This window comes from Xenopus tropicalis, chromosome 3 (genome assembly GCF_000004195.4).
Source record: "Xenopus tropicalis strain Nigerian chromosome 3, UCB_Xtro_10.0, whole genome shotgun sequence".
Taxonomy (NCBI): domain Eukaryota; kingdom Metazoa; phylum Chordata; class Amphibia; order Anura; family Pipidae; genus Xenopus; species Xenopus tropicalis.
The window spans coordinates 86,555,404-86,576,260 of NC_030679.2; the positions used below are offsets into that span (position 1 = coordinate 86,555,404).

Genomic DNA, 20,857 nt, shown 5'->3' on the forward strand with positions numbered 1-20,857 from the left:
AGTAATATGTTGCAATATGTAACTACCACAATAAAAGTTTTGAACAAAATATCTTGGTTGTGTTCCTTATTTTATGAAACAATAAAAATCAACAAACATCTGGAATCAACTCTTCTAAAAATGATTTGATGACGGAGCAGTTAGGATTGGAGGCTCAATGGTATTTCTATAATCAAAGTAGCAGGTTATAAATTTAAGGGAATATGCTGCAAAATAATGTAACATTTTTGTTTCATTTATCTATTCATGCATGAATATATTCTTTTTTTGCTATCTAATAGATGTGTAATTCTATTAAGTAAAAAAGTAATAAAATGCCAAAATGCTTTTGACAAAACTGGTTAGCTTAACTGATTTCTTAATGTGATATTCAAAATATGTAGCATGTCTGAAAAAATTGAAGCCTCTTAACTATGTTTTGTTTAAATCATGCAGGACCAATTTTAAACATATGCAGATGCTCAAACATAAGACAGAAAGGATCTTATCTTCTTACATCATGAGCCCATAATTGCTCTACAAGCCATAATCGATATGAATTGGTGGTACAGTAGCTGTTTTTTGGTAAACAGAATTCAATTTCACTAAGTCGAAGTTTAGTGTACATAAAGGAAATTACATAAATAATGTCAGCTCCTATCTGTATGGAGAGCCTGCCATGAAATTTGTGGAATTGTTTACCTCTGACTTTTTCCTTTGGCGACGGATCCCTAATTCAGTGACTCAAAAGAAATTACATCAGTATTCTAGACTAGACATTCTTCACATTGTGTTTGGCTTCCCCAAGATCTTGAAGGAGCATCATTGGGTGGACACTGGATACTATTTCTTTAATGTACAGCAGAGCAAATTGTGTGTTGTTTCTACATCTCAATAACTAAAATATTTCTTTATGAAAAATCCAAATTAAATGTGGTTCTGCTAAATCCCAAGTCCTTTACACAAGTGTAACATGGTGTATTTTCCTGCTGAATGAAACACATGCAGGATGGAGACAGAAAACTGTCTGCTTGTAAACTATCCACTGTAATAACATGTCTTCACATGAGATCTAATCCTATTTATTAAACAAGGATATACAATAGCAAGCTTCATTGTTCTCTCTGGTGTGATGAGTTTGTACCAAGGCAATTGATGTCTGGAAAAGTGATGACAAATGAACTGACCTACAGTTGATGGCACTACATATGATCAGTAGCACACAAGTAGTGCAGGTCTGTTGGACATTGTTGATGCATTTAATGTCTATTTCATTATGTGGCATTGTTTTAGATTCATTTTTTAAAGTTTTAATGACAAAACAAACAAATATGTTATATAAATGTCTTCTTTTCCTTGCCAGAGCATACTCTTCAACTTGTTTTACAGAAAAACGTATAGTTATTATTGATACATACGGTACATTTTTATAGGATTTTAATAGGATTGTCCTATAATAACTTTAATGTTTTATAGTCACACTTTCAATGCAAATTTTATAACAAACCCATTGTTGTACAGCCAATCATGTGTAGCATATACAGTAGAATGAAATCTGTGATGTCCCATTGCTTTTACCCTCCAGAAATCTGTTTTACAACAAGTTGATTTTAATCAATACAGGTCACCATAGCCTTCTTTATAGCCTTATATTACTATTATAGCAGGCACGTTCCATCTGTGATGTATCCTATTTGTATTTATAAGTTATCGGCTCATAAAGATTTTGTGAAGTATTTAAAGTAAAATTTGGGCTGGCAAAAAGAGTCAAACATTAAGCTGTACACCACTTCTTGAGTTATTAACAATAATTTTCAAACAGACAATATTCTCTCCTTGTGTCAAGGTCTGCAGCAAGCCTAAAAATCAACTGTTTTGTTTGGAAAAAGTGGTCAACCAATACTTGCATGGAATACAGATTAAATAATCAACCTAGGCCTCCAAAAGTACTAGCTTAACTACCTCTTAGCTAAAGTGCAAATATCAAACAAATAATGATGTAATAGTCACTGCCTAATTGAAGGATTTGCCTGTACAGGTATAGGACCCATTATACAGAATGCTCAGGACCAAGGGTATTCTGGATAAGGGGTCTTTCTTAATTTGGATCTCCACACCTTAAATCTACTAAAAAAATCAATTGAACAATAATTAAACTCAGTAGGACTGTTCTGCCCCCAATAAGGATTATTTATATCTTAGTTGGGATCAGTTATAAGGTTCTGTTTAATTATGACATAGAAAAAGAAAATCAGTTTTAAAATTCTGAATCATTTGATTAAAATGGAGTCTATGGGAGATGGCCTTTCCATAATTAGGAGCTTTCTGGTTAACGGGTTTCCAGATAAGGGATCCCATACCTGTATTACTAAAGACTCCACAAATGGCTTTTTTATATATGACAGCATTACATTAAAGAAAAGCAGGTCTGGAAACATGATTTTAACTATAAAATATACACAGTATAAAATGATTTGTAAATGATTTAGCCATAAACATTTACTTTTATATTTAATTGCAAAAAGTACAAAGACAACATTTCAAATGCTGAAAAATATATGTTCAATTTTAATTTGACAGTAACACATTTCAAAAGTTGGGATGGGGAAGGCATTCTACCTGATAGAATTCCTTCCATTACATTTTCTAGCACTAGAAGGATTTATTCTGTATTGTATGAATCATTCCTTTGTCTGTGAGTTTGTTTGATCTTGCAAATAGTATCAGTAATTTAGTAAATTATTGGGTCAATCTAAATTTAGAAATAAAATGATCTGTTCTCAACTGTAATGGTTGGTTTATTGTAAAGATAATAAAATAAATGTCATTATGTTCCATAACAGTACATGAGAACCTTTTGTCTACACCAGAAATCAATTAGTACCTCTCTAGCCACTGCAGAACAATATCTCCCAGCATGTCAACAATAGTAACATGCTAAAATCAGTGCTATGAACACTTTTCTGTGTTAATGACAAGGTATTAATGTATTAATGTGTATAATATGGGACAGCATTTTAGCATTTATACATTCTCTCTGATGTACAATCTACCATAATAAGTGATTGTAGATGACTATTAGGGGCATTCTGTCCCCTAGTGCCGCCCTGAGTCATCCTAAGGGATGCTGCCCCCCTTGCCTCTCCACACTTAGGTTTTTTGCATTGAAGGGGGCTAAGGGGGGCAGCACTGCTAGTGCAGGGAGCACAATACCACTCTCTGACTAGCAGAGCCAAAATTCTGATACTGTATATGATTTTTATGTGTGTTGGTATTTGTTCATTATAGTTGACAAAATGTGTGCATTCTCTAACTGTTCAATTTATATTTTACCTTAAAAATACCATTAAATTACCTTTAAATTACCATTAAAATAAGCTCAACTTAACACTGAGGTTGATTTCACTGCCAAGTTGCTAGAATTCCATCTACTATGCTTGTTAGACCATCTAATAAACTCAATTGTAACGGTATAATAACTAGTAAATATTTGGCAATATGGCCATATTTGCCAATGTTTAAAACTTGATAGTCACATCAAGGGGGAAGAGTGTTGCCGTCAGGGTGTTGGGGTGATGCCACTGAGGGGGTGGGAAATTGACGAAAGGGGTGGGGACTGGGTAGATCAGAGGCAGGGATTATGCAACTTTTGTCCTGGTTTAACAACTTTGAAACCCATACAGACAAAGAAAAAACCTGTCTGTCCAGTTCATTACACAACAGGTGGCAACCCTAATTTGGAGTAGTATGCATTGAGTATTGGCCAAAAGTGATGTAACTATGTGTAAAATTTGGAACTGCACTGATGTCAAAAATACCCATAAAATAGATTAAAATAGATCAAATAAATACTCAAATGTTTGTTTCTCACTCAAAAATGTGTGCAATAAATAAATGTACGTACTCTGTCCTCTTGCTGGCATAAGTGAAGCTTTTTGGGTGTTATTATAACAATATTATGTAGTGATTTAAAACTCTTTACTTTTCAATGTATGCATATTGAAATCATTTCAAAATGTTCACAGGTTTAGATAGGGCCATTACCATGTCTGGTAGATGCTGTAATCAAAACAAATTAACACATTTAAGTCTAGAGAGGCAACTGTTTCTCTGGAAAAACGTTTAACTGGTAGCTCCCTTCAAATGAATATAGTATGCAGTAAAACAATGCTCCCCATGCAGAATAAACTATGCCAATATGAATACAAACTTTAAATATACATAGGATGCATGTTCTTCTTAAAATAACTGGGAATCTTGCTTTATTTGCAAACAAATTAAAATGTATAACATCTACAACTGGTTTTGATTTAAGCAGACCATCACCAGTTCCATTAACTCATCAGAACATATGGTACACAATAGAATCAGGAGGATGGCAAAAGATTTAGAAAGGGTAAGTTGCTATTTAGTTGTTGTCTTCTTCTAGGCACATAGTATGTTTAGGTGTGTTTGCACATTTTAGTATAAATCACATGTATAAGATGTTGGCAGCATGAAAGATCTTTGATTTATAGTACAAAGTGGGATGATTTAAAATAAGAATACACAAGAATTTCTTTTTAAACTTGTAGTAGTATGATCAAATATAATTGATGTTTGGTTGCAATGGATCACTGCAATGCTGCAAATTAATATATTTGTTAGTAAATCAGTCTCATGATGTTTTATTGAACCACTTGTCAAAGCTCTTTAGGACTCATTTACCACTGAATAGGCACAGGAGCTTGTACCCATATGTATCTTGGGATCTAATTGTTTTAATATTTCACATTTTTGTATATACGTTTAAGCATTAAATTAGGAGCTCATTTAAAATGCATTCTCTTCCCTTTCCTAAAACTAGATCTGGATAAGAAGGATTATAACTTATGCCACCTACACTAGAATGAGTGCACGCTGCAACAACAGGCAGAATAAGTACTGGTAGACAAGTATTATATAATAAAATATATAGTCAAATATAAGAAAGGTTGCATAAAAGTGTAATGTGTTTCGAACTGAAGTCACTGATTCGAGGAGCAGGAGGAGGACAACAATGTTATCTGCAGTTTTCTGCTGAAAGGAAATAGATTTAGGGAAAGTCTGATGGACCGAGAACCACCTACCAGAATCAGGGAGGCCAGCAGACTGGAGGATTTAATAGAAAGCAAAAGAATTACCAGACAGAAATTGTTCAGAATATTTTTTGTTCCATGGTATAAAATGAACAAAATTAAATCATTTTGGTTTTGAGAGGCAAAACAGTAAAGCTACTTCTCAAAAAATTGGCAGGTTCTTGAAATCCATTACTCTGCCAGTGATGGGTTTGAGGAGAAGTTCAACTTGATTCCCATTAGTTTACAAAAAACCTGTCCAAACCATAATACATACAATGTAGTGTAAAAATTTCTGTAACAAAACTTTGGCTAGTTCAAGTACAGAAGACAACTTTAATGTCTGATCATTTTTGATTGCCAGTGCTGGATTTTTCTCAGTTGGTGGAATGTAAGCCCAGTTATTCATTTTGCTGAGACAGAATAACTCCCAGCAGTGGAAAATAATTCCATGGATGTAGGCAAATCTAAACCTAATGAATCACTGACAGGAACCATTTTGAAACCTTCTAGGAAGGTAATATAACCGTAATATATCCAAGAATGGAGATCCTTAACTGATGAAAAGAACACTTTTTGATCTTAGTATAAAGTATAAACCGCATGACCTATTAATAATAGCCACTGGTATTATTGAAGGAGGTCTCTCATTGTTACCCAGGGGATGAATGCAGATAGGATTGTAGCTCCCGCTCCCTTAAAGATGCAATTAGTGGACAACCTTTGTTTCTGTAAACAATAGGTAACAGATCTAGACATTATTTTAGCTTAGACCATAATTGTCTATGCAAGGTCTCATGGAAAAATCCAATTCCAGCATGGGAGTTTTATTTGATAATTAAGTCTTTAGCTAGGTTCTTCTGGATATACCCTTTTCTGGTCCAAGTTGCAGAAATGGAGAGAGCATGGGTTCTTCCTCAGTGAGGGACACTTCCAGGGAGCAAGTCAATGGCACAGGCATAAGGTCTGTGGAAGGAATGAACCATTGCTGTTGGTTTGATCTCAAGCCATCAGTAAAGATCCAAAAGCACTTGGGCAAACATTTGATGTTAGACAAAGAAATTGCAAAAAGAGGAATGGTCACAAAAGAAACTCCATTACACTATCTGCTTAGACTAATCTACACAGGATTTATGTTGGTGAGGTCAGGGTAAAACATGTATGACAGGGGTATATATAGGACATGATTGTTAAAAATTTACTTCCTGATTAAGTCTGCCTACCTGATGAAGATGGCCTACCTATTGAAGAGGGCAAAGGAAATAAAACCTGGAGTCACAATGCTCCCGTCCACAGAATGATGGCCATGGCAAATCAGAAAATGATGGTCCATAAGCAAGAGTGAAAGAGATGACAAGTGACAAGCAATAGCAAAAGTGAAGATTTCCCTTTGACACACTAAGGGGCACATTTACTAACCCACGAACGGGTCGAAATGAGTCCGATTGCGTTTTTTTCGTAAAGATAGGTATTTTGCGATTTTTTTCGTATTTTTTGCGATTTTTTCGGCGTCTTTACGAATTTTTCGTTACCAATACGATTTTTGCGTAAAAACGCGAGTTTTTCGTAGCCTTTACGAAAGTTGCGTAAAATCTTGCGATTTTTCCGTAGCGTTAAAACTTACGCGAAAAGTTGCGCCTTTTTCGTAGCGTTAAAACTTAAAAGGTGCAAAGTTTCGCGTAAGTTTTAACGCTACGAAAAAAGCGCAACTTTTTGCGCAAGTTTTAACGCTACGAAAAATCGCAAGATTTTACACGTTTTTACGCAAAAATCGTATTGGTAACGAAAAATTCGTAAAGACGCCGAAAAAATCGCAAAACATACGAAAAAGTCGCAAAATGTTCGTTTTCAAGTCGGAACTTTTCCAATTTGGGTCGGATTCGTGGGTTAGTAAATCAGCCCCTAAGTGAGGTTAAGTTTGCCTAGGATGGCTCCTACTTCAGACCTAGTTGCCAAAGTTTCCTGGCTCAACAGGACATGCAGTAGAAACATATGCCAAATGTATGGGTTCCTATGAGAAAGAGGGTGTTTCATGATAGCTCTCTCTCTCTCTCTCTCTCTCTCTCAAGCTGCTTTTCCCTGAGATAAGTATGTACTTTGATTAGCGCTATTCGTGTTAATAAGTGCAATATTGCACACATAAGCATACAATACACAAAGTGTTTTGACCAGGAGCAGGTCAAGAGATGCCAAGCTCTTTACTGCCAGCACTTACAGGGAATATCTTACTTAATGCATGACCCTTCTTCTTTTGCCTGTCCTTTACATGTACAGGCACATTCCAAGAGTGCATAAAATTTTGTTATTTTTACTTTAGAAAAACAAAAGTTGCCCAAATCGTTATTAATGTACTGTGTTTTTTTTTTTTTTGAAAGATATTCGCCCCAGAGAAACTAAGAAGACAAAGGAGAACAAAGGTACATAATAATGTCTGCTAGACCTGCTGTTAATGTACAGTAAGAGTGTAATTTAGTATAGCTGTGGGGCACTCTCCAAACCAACCTTACTAATGAATGCAGGTTGCTGGTATTATAATTAAGGTGGTGTGGATACCACATGCAAAGTAAAGAGAACTAATTTCTAGCAACATATGTAAGAATTTTCTTGAAGTGCCAGCAGATATTATTTCGTTTGAACACATTATTTATTAAGACTGATTTATTTAATTATAAAAAAACATTTTTGGATATCAATGATCAATGAAAAAAATTTACTAGAAAGAAGTCATTTTATAGATCTCATTCTTTTGTCAATTTGGATAGTGGTATGTGACGTAAAATTTCGGAGTCCAGTTTTGTTCAATATAGAATATGCTTTAGTGTTTCACTACAACAGGCAACATAATTTACCAGCATTTTTTTTTTATTTAATGAGTCACATTATAAAATCCTCTAGCTTTCTTTTTATTTCAACTATTACATTATAAAACTATGTAGACCCATAACTTTTAGCAGTCATGCTGCAACTGATTTTTATCGTCTACTAGCCTGAAGCTTAGCCATGCCGAAGCAAGGAAGTTTATACTTTTTTTTTTTTTTTTTTTTCTTAAAATACTATACAACATATGCAGAATAAAAAATCTCAGTGGAAGATGTTTTTACATTTTAATTAATGTAATTAATTACGTGTCTTCTCTCAGGTCTTTGTTTCCAAGAGCACTATTGCTTTCTCTGCATATGCTCAGTTTTGTATTCTGAGGGGACTATTTAATATGCTGTGTAAAATGAAATTAGCTGAAAAATAAATGGAGAAGTTTGCCATCCATACCCCAGATTGTATGCCATTATTTTACATACATTCAGGCAGAAGAAGAAACAGGTAGAAATTACACCATTTTTTATGGTGATGTGTGGTGAATTTTGTCACCATTTTCTACACAGCATAATAAATCTGCCCCTGAGTCCTCATCACTGAAGCTCCCACATAATGTATTTTTTATACGGAATCCTGATGCAAAAGAGGAAAGTTCAAACACTGAGCAGCCAAAAGTTCAACTCAATGATATATGACACAGAACCTGTTTTGTACAGGTATGGGACCCGTTATCCAGAATTCTCAGGACCTGGGGTTCTCAGTATAAGGGGTCTTTCTGTAATTTGAATATCCATACATTAAGTTTCATAAAAAATCATTTAAACATTACATAAACCCAATAGGATTTGCCTCCAATAAGGATTAATTATATCTTAGTTGGGATAAAGTAAAAGGTACTGTTTTATTATTACAGAGAAAAAGGAAATCATTTTTTAAAATGGAGTCTATGGAAGATGGCCGTTTCTTTCTGGATAACTGGTTTCTGGATAACGGATCCCATACCTGTGCTGAAAGTGATGGTGTACTGAAATGTCTTCCTTTCAGAACAGTATTGAAGGAAAACTATACCCCTGAACATTGTAGGTCTCTATAAAATTAGATTACATAAAACAGCTCATATATGAAACCCTTCTTCATACATGTAATTTTCTTTCATAAAGATATACTTTTTTAAGTAGTAAGTGCCATGGGGTAATCCTAAATAAAACACAGGAAGGAACCACAAAAGGAGGGGTGAACCAGTTAAGAACTGGTTTCAAAGCTTAGATTCCCAGTAAAAGCACATCTTTAATTAATACAAATACTAAAGACTGCCCCTGGGATCATACAATTCCCAGTGCACACAAGCAAAGGGCACACATACATATTAGGCTACATCAGCCAATTAATGGACAGAGTTCTGCCTTTTACTCCCACATTTCTTCCTGTTACAGTTAGAGCTGCATTATTTCCTGTCAGGTGATCTCTGAGGGAGCACACAGACCATCAGCTTAAGGGAAAAGGGTAATGTTTACTGATATATATATATATATATCCTGGTTTGGTAGATTCTTTAATATGCCACTTAATATGATATAAATGATATCTGTTGGTTAAGTATTCTTTCTGGGGGTATAGTTTGCTTTAACTTCCAGTTCTTCTCAGTGTAGAACAGGTTAATTTCTATAAATACCAGCAGTATTTATTTATGCCATAGTATGTGGCAACTTGAGAAATATTCATATTACATAGTGGTCTAGAATGGAGATAACCTACAACTTACAAATACAACATACAAATGTATACTGAATGTTTATTTTTTTACTTACCATAACTTCCTCATCATCCATTCATACTGCAATTTCAGGAAGGAAAGGGGCGTTCAGGATCTCAAAGAGACAAAGGACAAAAGGTTTGTTTTTCCCTATTCAAAACTGAAGTGTAGCCTACATGTGAAGCAGACAAAACAGAGTAAAACTGGATTGTCAATGGACAAAAGATTTCAAATTTGACCCTTGAAAAAAAACATTTTTCCATTTGTAAATTTCTTTTTAAATGTATATTGGATAATGAAATACTTGGCATTGTAGGGGTTAAATGATTCTACCAAATACTAAATATAGTATTTGGTATACAGATACTTAATATGAACCCTAATTTTCACAAACTGTATCATTATTGAGCAAAAATGTGTTGCTTTCAGCTATTCAGCTCAGGAGTCACATAACATATGGGGTCTGATTCACTAAAGGGCGATAAAACGTGCGCTATTTTTATTGTGCGCTAAAATTTTTACCGCGTCTTAATTTTGGCGATTTTTCGCACAATTCACTATAAGCATACTCGCGCTTTTTTACGCACGATATTGCATGCGTTATTTAACTCGCGAAGACTATTTCAATGCGGTATTTGCTGGTACATGCGCTAAATTACGCCCGCGAATAGTCGCCGCATATGAATGGTAGCTTAGAAATAGTGTATAAAAATTGTCGCCGCATATAAATGGTGTATATAAATATTAGCCACATATAAATGGTAGCATATAAATGGTATCATATAAATAGTAGATGCTTATAAATAGTAGCCGCTAGTGATGAGCAAATGTGTTCTGGTTATCTTTAGTGAAAAATTAGCAAATCTTTCGAAAGATCCACAAAACGGCAAAAATGTTGTGCGGGCAAAAAAATTGTTGCTGTGACTATTATTTTTTGACGCTTGTATCAATTTTTGTATGTGCGGTGAATTTTTGCGTGGCGAATTTTTTCATGCGTTTTGCCATTGGCGGATTGTTTTGCGAAACGCATGAAAAAATCCGCCGCGAAAAAATTCAACGCACGTCCAAAAATTTGCTGCGAATCCATGCCTGGCAAAGCATTTCATCACTTGTAGCCAAATATAAATAGTCGCGCAAATGAACGCACGCCATGTTAGCCATACACGCCAATACTTGCAGAAAATTACTGTATTAAAAATGAACATTTCGCTGCAAACTGGCGGCTGCGTCACTCTAGGGGAAACACATACTTGAATAAATAACACTGTAAGTCCATATTTTATTGCAAAAAATCATTTACTGTACTTTTGTATAATTTTTCGCCTGCCTGTAGTAGGTGTTAATTTTCGCATAGCCGAATGCGATATTTAGCGCGCAAAAGTTATAGTGAATCATGCGATCGTATTCTTTTCAGCGCAGAAATTAACGCATGCGGTAAAACTAGTGCGATAAATAACCCATTCGAAAATGGCGATTTTTCGCACACGCGCAAATTATTTTGCGTTTTTTAACGCAAAAAATCGTGCAATAATTTTTATCGCCCTTTGGTGAATCAGGCCCATGGTTTCAATTGGGTTCAACTGAGCTTTAAAGATTCTACCACATACAAGTGCTATAATAGGCTGCCAAGATTTGGTTCATCCCTACTATTTAACCTAGGGTGAAGACATTTGAGCTACTTAGTACAGTTACTAAATGCCAGAAAATAAAGAAAGAGACAATTATCAGTAAATGATCAGTATTGTCTATTTTAGTATCTGTGACAAGTAGCTGCTGCTAGTAACTTTGTGTGTCTTCACACAGACAAAAGAATAAACGCTACTTATGCCTTGAGGCTTTAGTTTTTTGAGATACATTTCAATGTCAGTGATGCTAGGGTAACAAATCAATTAAACTAGTAAAGAACTGTTTTTTACTAAGTAATAAAATATATTATATTGTTTATGAAGTTGTGAAGTGTAAAGTAGAAAAGCAATGTACATGGCACCAGGCAAAATGTAGGGCAAAAGAAAAGAGCTGACTTGTGGCAGTGTAAGCTGACTTCTCTGTTTAAAGGGGAATTCCACCTTCATTTGTGCATAATGAAAGAAAATGTAATTCACAGGAACTTTTCCAATATACATCAGTAAAATATATGTATAGTTATTGTAAATATAAGTGCTACTGAATCCAGCATTTGTGTCTTGCTTTTTGCACAGTTTTTTCTGATTTTTAAAATATAATTTAATGGTAGGGTATATCCACATATCTCATAAAAGGAATTGAAGAATATTGTACACTAAATGGCACAGAGAGTAAGTCTGCAATTTTTGCGTTTTAGGGTGAACCGGGGGAGGCTGGTGAGGCTGGGATTCCTGGTCTGAAGGTACATATTTAATATTTCTACAGTATACTATAAGCTTAGTGCCTGCTAAAACTGTTACCTCAAGTCCCATATACCGAGTAGACTGTTACAGCAGGTTAGCCCACATAAAAATAAAAACATAATTATGGTTTACAGTTATGTGTTTATATTCAGAGCTCTTACTTTTATGACAGTGTTATACTAACGCAGTTAACGCACTAGCGCAGTTACTTTTGTTGGAGAATTTCAAACTTGATAGTACAGTTATGGAATCTGTTATCTGGAAACCCATCTTCAAGAAAATTTTGAATTACAGAAAGGATGTCCCTCATAGACTCCATTAAAAGCAAATAATTCCATTTTTTTTAAAAAAATTCTGTAATAATGAAACAGTACCTTGTATTTGATCTAATTTTTATTGGAGGCAAAGCAATCCTATTGGGTTTATTTAATTCTTAAATTATTTTTCAGTAGACCTAAGATATGGAGATCCAAATAATGGAAAGACCTCTTATGCGGAAAACTCCAGGCCTAGAGAATTCTGGATAACTGGTTCTATACCTGTATCAAAAATATGACACTGATCTATATAATGTAGTATTATTATAAATATAGGCCCTGCACTGAGACAATATGAACAGAACTTTGCTCATATTCACATTTCATCTTTACCTGGTTTACTTTTTTAATTCATCTAATTAATAAAATTAAGAGTAACTTAAGCTCCTTGATTTTAGGCATAAAAATACTGAGGTAAAGTCAGATCATGAACTAGGTTACCTAATGTCCTGCCCTATGCTATTTTGTATGGGGGTTCTTGTTGGGCAAAGGGCAGTGAAATGTAAAATTAGTATTTTGGAATTATAATATTAATATTATAATAATGAGAACTATATACAGTTTTACATTCCCCCAAAGCAATTGTAGTACACCCCTGCAGTAATCCAATAATGAAATCGTGTGTATATAGAGTATGGAGCAGGGGTGGCCAAAATGTCAATTGCAGTCCACCAGTCGATCCCCCATGGATTTTTGGTGGACCGCGTTAAAGCTGGCAAATGCGGAAGTGCAGCGGTTCCACGCATTTATTGGGTATGTGTGCGTACGCTGCATCGTGTACGTATGCCGGGAGGAGTCAAAGGTCGATCGCCGCAGGAAAAAGTCTGGGCACCCCTGGTATAGAGTCTGTGTTAAATCTCTACTTTTACCTGGCCAACCCTATAAATGTTTTGCTTTTCTTGCAAGTTAACTTGCGCATACAATTCCTGCCTGCATAAGGGATAAATGCACAAAAGTGATCTTCAGTGCATGGACAGACATTTCCAAATACTTGTTAGCACTGCCCCTTTTGATCTCACACACATTAACTATTTTCTATTTTGTTATTTAACAGGGTGAAAAGGGAGATATTGGAGAACAGGGACAAAAGGTAAAGATTTTATTCCATAATGTTTCCATAATGTTTGTTGTGTAATGTTTATTTTAAATAAATATTTACAGCCCTGTTCTTCTTTCTTAGAAAACTTCTTTATTTGACTAGATTTAACATTTATTGAAAGGGGTTGTTCACCTTTTGAGTTAACTTTTAGTATGATGTAGAGAGCAATATTGTGAGACAATTTGCAATTGGTGTTCATTTTTTAAATTTTGTAGTTTTTTAATTATTTCAGTTTTTTGTTCATCAGTTCTCCTGTTTGGAGTTTCAGCAGGATCCAAATTACCTTAGCAACCAGGGTGTGGTTTGAATGAAAGGGGGGTCAGTTATGTTTTGTTTCAAAGCTGCAAATAGAAGAAGGAAAATAATTAAAAAATGTAAATAATAAATAATGAACACCAATTGAATAATTGCTTAGAACTGACCACTCTATAACATACTAAGGGGCGATTCGGAGTAAATATGATAATTTCGAATGTGCGTTAATTGCGTGAAAATTCATATTGTTGTCGTACGAAAATATTGTGGTACAATCTGAAAGTTACTATACTTTTGTATCCAAACGATCATAAATGGCGTGTAAACCGTTCTGATGGTCGCGGAAATTAACGAAAATACAGTGGAAAATATAAGTTAAAAAATATGAATTTTTCCCATTTCCCAACTTAAAGGGAAACCACCCCTTTAGGGGCCATTTGCAGTTAGCCTCACAGTTAATAAACTTGTATTATTAAATATCATGCTAACTACAGTGAATTGTGTACACTATATGCAGCATTTAAGAGAGTAAAATGTGTATGAAGTTGTATTTTAATGCGTAGGTTTGATCCATATTTGTAAGGACTGTATTGTAAATTTTAAGAATGGAAAACTCTAAAAAAAATATATAGAAGGGGCAGTGAAAAAGAAAGGTAAAAAAGGTGTGAAAGAGTAGCCTCTTTGGCTGGCAATGGCCACTACCTGTAATAACACTGAGATTCTAAAATAAACATTATAACACAATAACTTTTTTATACTTTTCACCCTCATAAAAACATGTGCCAACAAGTGGCACTGTATTTCCGCAGTTATCTCCAACCAAATGTTCTGTTTGTCTGCTTTTCTAGGGGGAACCTGGTGTTGGACACCGTGGGCCAATTGGACAGGCTGGACCACCAGGTGTTAAGGTTTGTGTTTGAAGGTTTATGCCCAAAGTTATTAGAGTTCATTCAATTTGAAGGCAAAAAGGAAATGCAGTCAGTTAAAGGAGTTGTCCACCTTTGATATACAATCTCCACTGTTGGGTTCTCTACTGCTTACTAATTGTGCTCATTTCACTCCTGACCTTATTTTCCCAAAATACACTTTTAAAAGAATAAAGAACTACCTTCTATATTGCTGGTTCATCTGCTCTACTTTTACAGTGAAAGAATAAGTAAGCGTGTTTAAAAAAAATCCCCCCACCCTCTCCACTGTGAGTTTCCTAATGTCCCTCATTAATCTGCTGCCCTTACTTCTCAGTGATTGGCTGATACTGAGTCCCTCCCTGAAGCATCCAATGCACACTACGCACTGTGGGCCTGATTCACTAAAGGGCGATAAAACGTGCGCTATTCTTATTGTGCGCTAAAATTTTTACCGCGCTTAATTTTAGCGATTTTTCGCATGATTCACTATAAGCATACTCGCGCTTTTTTACGCGCGATATTGCAAGCGTTATTTAACTCGCGAAAGACTATTTCAATGCGGTATTTGCCTGTACATGCGCTAAATTACGCGAATAATCGCCGAATATGAATGGTAGCATAGAAATAGTGTATAAAAATTGTCGAAGCATATAAATGGTAGCATATAAATATTAGCCACATATAAATAGTAGATGCTTATAAATAGTAGCCACTAGTGATGAGCAAATGTGTTCTGGTTTCTTTAGTGAAAAATTAGCAAATCTTTCGAAAGATCCCCGAAACGGCAAAAATGTTGTGCGGGCAAAAAAATTGTTGCCCGTGACTATTATTTTTTGACACTTGTATCAATTTGTGGATGTGCGGTGAATTTTTGCGTGGCGAATTTTTTCATGCGTTTTGCCATTGGCGGATTGTTTTGCGAAACGCATGAAAAAATCCGCCGCGAAAAAATTCAACGCACGTCCAAAAATTCGCTGCGAATCCATGCCTGGCGAAACATTTCATCACTTGTAGCCAAATAGAAATAGTTGCGCAAATGAACGCACGCCATGTTAGCCATACACGCCAATACTTGCGGAAAATTACTGTATTAAAACATTTCGCTGCAAACTGGCGGCTGCGTCACTCTGGGGGAAACACAGACTTGAATAAATAACACTGTAAGTCCATATTTTATTGCAAAAAATCATTTACTGTACTTTTGTATAATTTTTCGCCTGCCTGTAGTAGGTGTTAATTTTCGTATAGCCGAATGCGATATTTAGCGCGCAAAAGTTATAGTGAATCATGCGATCGTATTCTTTTCAGCGCGGAAATTAACGCAAAACGGTAAAACTAGTGCGAGAAATACCCCATGCGAAAATGGCGATTTTTTGCACGCGATAATACTATGGTGAATCGCGCGCAAGTTATTTTGCGTTTTTTAACGCGAAAAAGCGTGCGATCATTTTTATCGCCCTTTAGTGAACCAGGCCCTGTGTGTATTAACTAGCTATCATTAGATATCATAATACAAGCTCCTTCACTGCTGTCAATGTGCATCCTTCCTGTAAATTTACATTGTCACGGTTTATATATTTTTCATAAAAGATATATAATTTACTCTTTTCACCAACATATAACTTGCTTTATGTGACTGCAACCTTGGACTAATTGTGTGTGTGTGCGTGTATGTATGTGTGTGTGCATGTATGTATGTATGTGTGTGTGTGTGTGTATATGTGCGAATGTGTCTGTGTGTATGTTTGTGTATGTATGTGTGTGTGTTTGTGTGTGTGTATGTATTTATGTATATGTATGTGTGTATGTATATGTGCATATGTTTGTGTATGTATGTGTGTGTGTGTGTATATGTGTCTGTGTGTATGCTTGTGTATGTATGTGTGTGTTTGTGTATGTATTTATGTATATATATATGTATTTAATATAAACTTGTCTTCCACTATAGGGTGAGCCAGGAGAGACGGGACCCCCAGGAGCTCAAGGAATTCAAGGTATCCAAGGCAACCCAGGCATCTCAGGATTCCAAGGTGAAAGAGGAGAAACAGGATTTTCAGGGCCTCCTGGACCACCTGTAAGTTTTTCTGAACTCTCTATTAGATGGGTCCAAAATGAAAATAAATAAATATAGATTTATTTTAAATGACAGAAACCCTAGCAATAACCTATTTAACAAGTATTCATTTTTATTTAATTTTCTTTAGTTCTATACATTGTATTAATGGTAGCACAAATCCAAGCTGGTAGCAAAACAATTTTTTAAGTAGTCTTTAGGCAGGAGGCTTAACATTAGGAAAAGGTCCGCCCTCTACAAATGCCCAGGTGTTAAACATTCCTGAAAATAGATCCCAAAACTGTACTATAATTTATATATTTTTTTATATAAAATAGTTGCAGTGCATTGATATCTGATAAAACTGCAATACATCATGTATACAAAATATATATACAAATGTATAATGATAAATTACTAAATATAATTACTCAATGTATTTATACATTATAAATACTTTTCATTAGTTGGCTGTGAATTTTAATTGTGCAAAGGTGGCATATTCTTTAAATGCAAAAATAATGACATTTTCAGTAAGAAGTTTTATAAAATATACTGCACACTGGTACAAACGATAAAATTCTCGATCTTTCTTTCACTTGTGAAAAAGGGGATCACTAAATACTGTATGTAAATTCCCACAAAGGTAAAATTATTCTGATAAATAAATAATTTTTCACAGTCCACATTTTTCTTTATTAACGACTTTGATTACATTATCCCATTCGAGTACTGTCACAATGTCTATCTGACTACACCTACAAATGCCATCACAATCAATCTGCTTAACAGAAGCACACAATAACCATTTAAATAAATACTAAGAAGAAAAGTCTTATCACATTTTTTAGTCAGTATATTTATTTGCAGGGAGAGAGAGGCAAGAAGGGAAAAAATGGAAATGCTGGTCAACCTGGGCCCCATGGATCAACAGGAAAACAGGTATAGAATATGATTATAAAATATGGCTGCCCAGGAATATGGAAGCTAACATGATATAGATTTTATAGGATCCACACCTTGTTTACTACTTGCTCACCCATAAACGATCCAATAAACGTAGGCAACTTGGTCCCCCATAAGAAAATGATTGACCAAAGTATGGTGCCCACTAATGGGCCTGCCCAATTGATACTTAGATGAAAATCAGGTGGCAAAATTAGACACAGAGCTGCTTGTTTGGAAATCTCTCCAAACGAGTGTATCGCAGTATATGGCTACCTTTGCTCTTCTATCTAGTCCTGTCAAGAATGACTCATCACAGATTAAACTTCAAATCATTTTCATTATCTTTTAATATACATAAAGTTGTAGATTAGGGATGCATTTTATTTATTGTTTTGTTTACTAAGTTAATGTTCTATTTATTCTCCACCAAGGGGAAACCAGGACTTCAAGGTAGTAAGGGAGAAAAGGTGAGTGATAAGTCTTATTTCACCATCTCAGCATTAACTTTAAACAGAGGCATGGCTTGGCAGTGCCAGAAAACTTTAATTTGTAAGCTATAATTAATAACGTTAGTTTTAAAGAAAGGTGTATTTTTTATAATTCAAATGAATTTTGATATTATAATAATCAGTAAAATATGATATTATAATACAGTTTTCGTTTGTTTTAAACTGTGGCATAGTGCAACACAAACTTTGTATGATATCTACTGAAATGTATATGCTGACATGGTGCTAGATAACACAGACGATCACTTAATGAATGCCAACTCAACTCTGATGACCTTGCTGTTTATGATCCTACCATGTGAAAGTCAGTGCAACCATTATTCACCTACCTTAAACTATGAGTGCATTACACACAACAGTAAAAAAAAGCAGTGATTCATGCAGTAGTGTAACTATAGAGGTAGTTTACTAACTATAGAGGAAGCAGACTCTGTAGTGAGGGGGGATGGGTCTGCTTCCTCTATAGTTAGGTCACCTATGGGTGGCCTGAGATGCACGCAAAGTCACAGGCCACCCGGAATTTTTTTTGTGCATATTGGGTGGCCCACAATTTTAGCTGGGGTCGGGATTGGGGGCCCAGATAAAAAATTTTGGCAGGGGAAAGCCTGGGCCCCCAAAGCCGCTGGTTCCATGCATCAGAAAATCATGGAGCAAACACTTTTATCCCTAATGTCATCTGGAGGTAATGTATGAGAATATTGTTCAAATCTCAGAGAAATGTTTAATGTAAAATGGAGACTGTTCATCTTTAGCATTCTTTTATTAATGTTAGGGTGAAGCTGTGGTTGGTGAACCTGGTCCTCGTGGGCCTCGCGGGCTTCCTGGCTTTAGGGTAAGCAAAGTCTATTTTTTTCAACATGCAGTGGCTTTTACATAAATGAGGTATAAGCACTACTACACAGCTTTCCAGTGGTTACTTACTACAGTCCCCCGCATCCCTAGCCTCCTGATGGCTGGTTAGTAAGAGGTGCATTTCCAAACACCTGAAAAGTTTTTGATTTTCTATCCTAACTTTAGAAATGCATACATGTGTAAGAACTATATTTAAAATTACATTTAAGTGTATTTTCTAGTTTTGGCTTTAAAAGCCAACCATTAAGGTTGGGCAGTCTTTAGGACCCCCCCTCCTAAATTTCCAACAGAGTGGGAGGCTCAAAGGTTTGAAATCCATTAAAAATAGTTTGACAAATGGGAAGGCATTTTTGGCTTTATAGCACACCTTGGAGGAAGATACCTATCCTAGAAGCAATGAGCTCTCCCTGGTAAAAGCCATGTGTATCCTTTAAGTCTGAAAGATCACAACCTAGAAAAATAAAACAGTGTAACAGTATTCACAAAGACACAATGCATTGCAGTTTGTCATTCATGTAGAAATGGAGGAACCTCAATCAAACAAGAACAGCTCAATTGGAATACCTCTGTGGAGTAAATTCAGGGCATTTCTGTCATGATGAAGATTTCACTTGTAACTACTCAACTTCTACCTCACTGCTGTGAGATGTAGACGTGAAATGTTCACCTTTAAATTTGATGACTAGTGATGGGCGAAATGTTTCGCCAGGCATGGATTCGCGGCGAATTTCCGCGTTTCGCCATTGGCGGATTGTTTCGCGAAACGGATGAAAAAATTCGCCGCGGAAAAATTCGCTGCACGTCCAAAAATTGTCGCCGGCGTCAAAAAAGAATTGTCGCGGGCGTCAAAAGAATAGCCGCGTGTCAAAAGAATAGCCGCGCGACAAAGTAATAGCCGCGGGCGACGAAATAATAGCCGCGTGCGACGAAACAATAGCCGCGCGACAAAATAATAGCCGCGGGCGACGAAACAATAGCCGCGCGACAAAATAATAGCTGCGTGCGACGAAACAATAGCCGCGCGACAAAATAATAGCCGCGGGCGACGAAACAATAGCCGCGCGACAAAATAATAGCCGCACGCGACGAAACAATAGCTGCGCGACAAAATAATAGCCGCGGGCGACAATTTTTTTTTGTCGCACGACATTTTCGCTGTTTCACAAATTTTTCGCCGTTTCGCGGATCTTTTTAAAGATTCGCGAATTTTTCGGCGAAGCGAAACGGAACAGATTCGCTCATCACTATTGATGACCCTATTCTAATCATCTAAATCAAAGACCAAAAATTGGTCTTCACTTTTGGTTTTGTTTGGTTTTTTTAAAACCTATAGTCAGTCGGCAACTAAAAATGCAATGTAGTTGTCAATTTTCTTGACCCCAGTAACCAAAATTCATCACTCATAGTCCTGTTTTATTGTTATTATATGTTATTCCTTTTCTATTTTTTCAGCATTTTCCTTTCATTCTTCATTGTGGCTAGGCAAACCGCAACCTGCGTGATAGAGTAATTAGGCACTAACAAAGTGATAGGAGTTGCATTCCCCATCCTGGGAAATGTGGAACAAAAAATTTGAATATTTCAAGAACCACAAAAATGATAAAAAACATAATTGCAAATTGTCTTAGAATAATGCAGTCTGCATCATACTAGAAGTAAAGTGAGCTACAGCTTTATTAAGGTCTTTCATCTGGCCATTGGAACAATGACAGGAGAAATGCTCTTGTCTACTAAATCCTAATAGATTAGGGACACACTGAATCCATAAGTTTTGGCCAAACATTAATCTGAAATAAACTGTATCCAATTTGCATATTTTAATTAAAATAAAATTGTTACTAAAGCTCTGGACAACTGTGTGATGGTGCCTGACCTTTGATTCTATGTGAGAACTATACTCATTTGTTA

The 20,857-nt window shown here is 35.6% G+C and overlaps 1 protein-coding gene across 8 annotated transcripts in view; it reads left to right on the plus strand.

Moving 5' to 3' along the window:
* LOC101732997 (collagen alpha-1(VII) chain) overlaps nt 1–20,857 on the plus strand; it is a 190,409-nt gene that overhangs the window by 107,547 nt on the left and 62,005 nt on the right. For 7 of the 8 annotated variants that reach the window (XM_031899082.1, XM_031899081.1, XM_031899075.1 and 4 more), the window contains exons 71-80: nt 4,295–4,375; nt 7,451–7,492; nt 9,736–9,780; nt 11,963–12,007; nt 13,380–13,415; nt 14,528–14,587; nt 16,536–16,661; nt 17,511–17,582; nt 18,020–18,055; nt 18,870–18,929. In XM_031899082.1, the coding sequence (XP_031754942.1) occupies nt 4,295–4,375; nt 7,451–7,492; nt 9,736–9,780; nt 11,963–12,007; nt 13,380–13,415; nt 14,528–14,587; nt 16,536–16,661; nt 17,511–17,582; nt 18,020–18,055; nt 18,870–18,929 (603 nt within the window). The remainder of the gene's footprint in view (nt 1–4,294; nt 4,376–7,450; nt 7,493–9,735; nt 9,781–11,962; nt 12,008–13,379; nt 13,416–14,527; nt 14,588–16,535; nt 16,662–17,510; nt 17,583–18,019; nt 18,056–18,869; nt 18,930–20,857) is intronic. The other variant, XM_031899078.1, reaches the window with a different exon arrangement.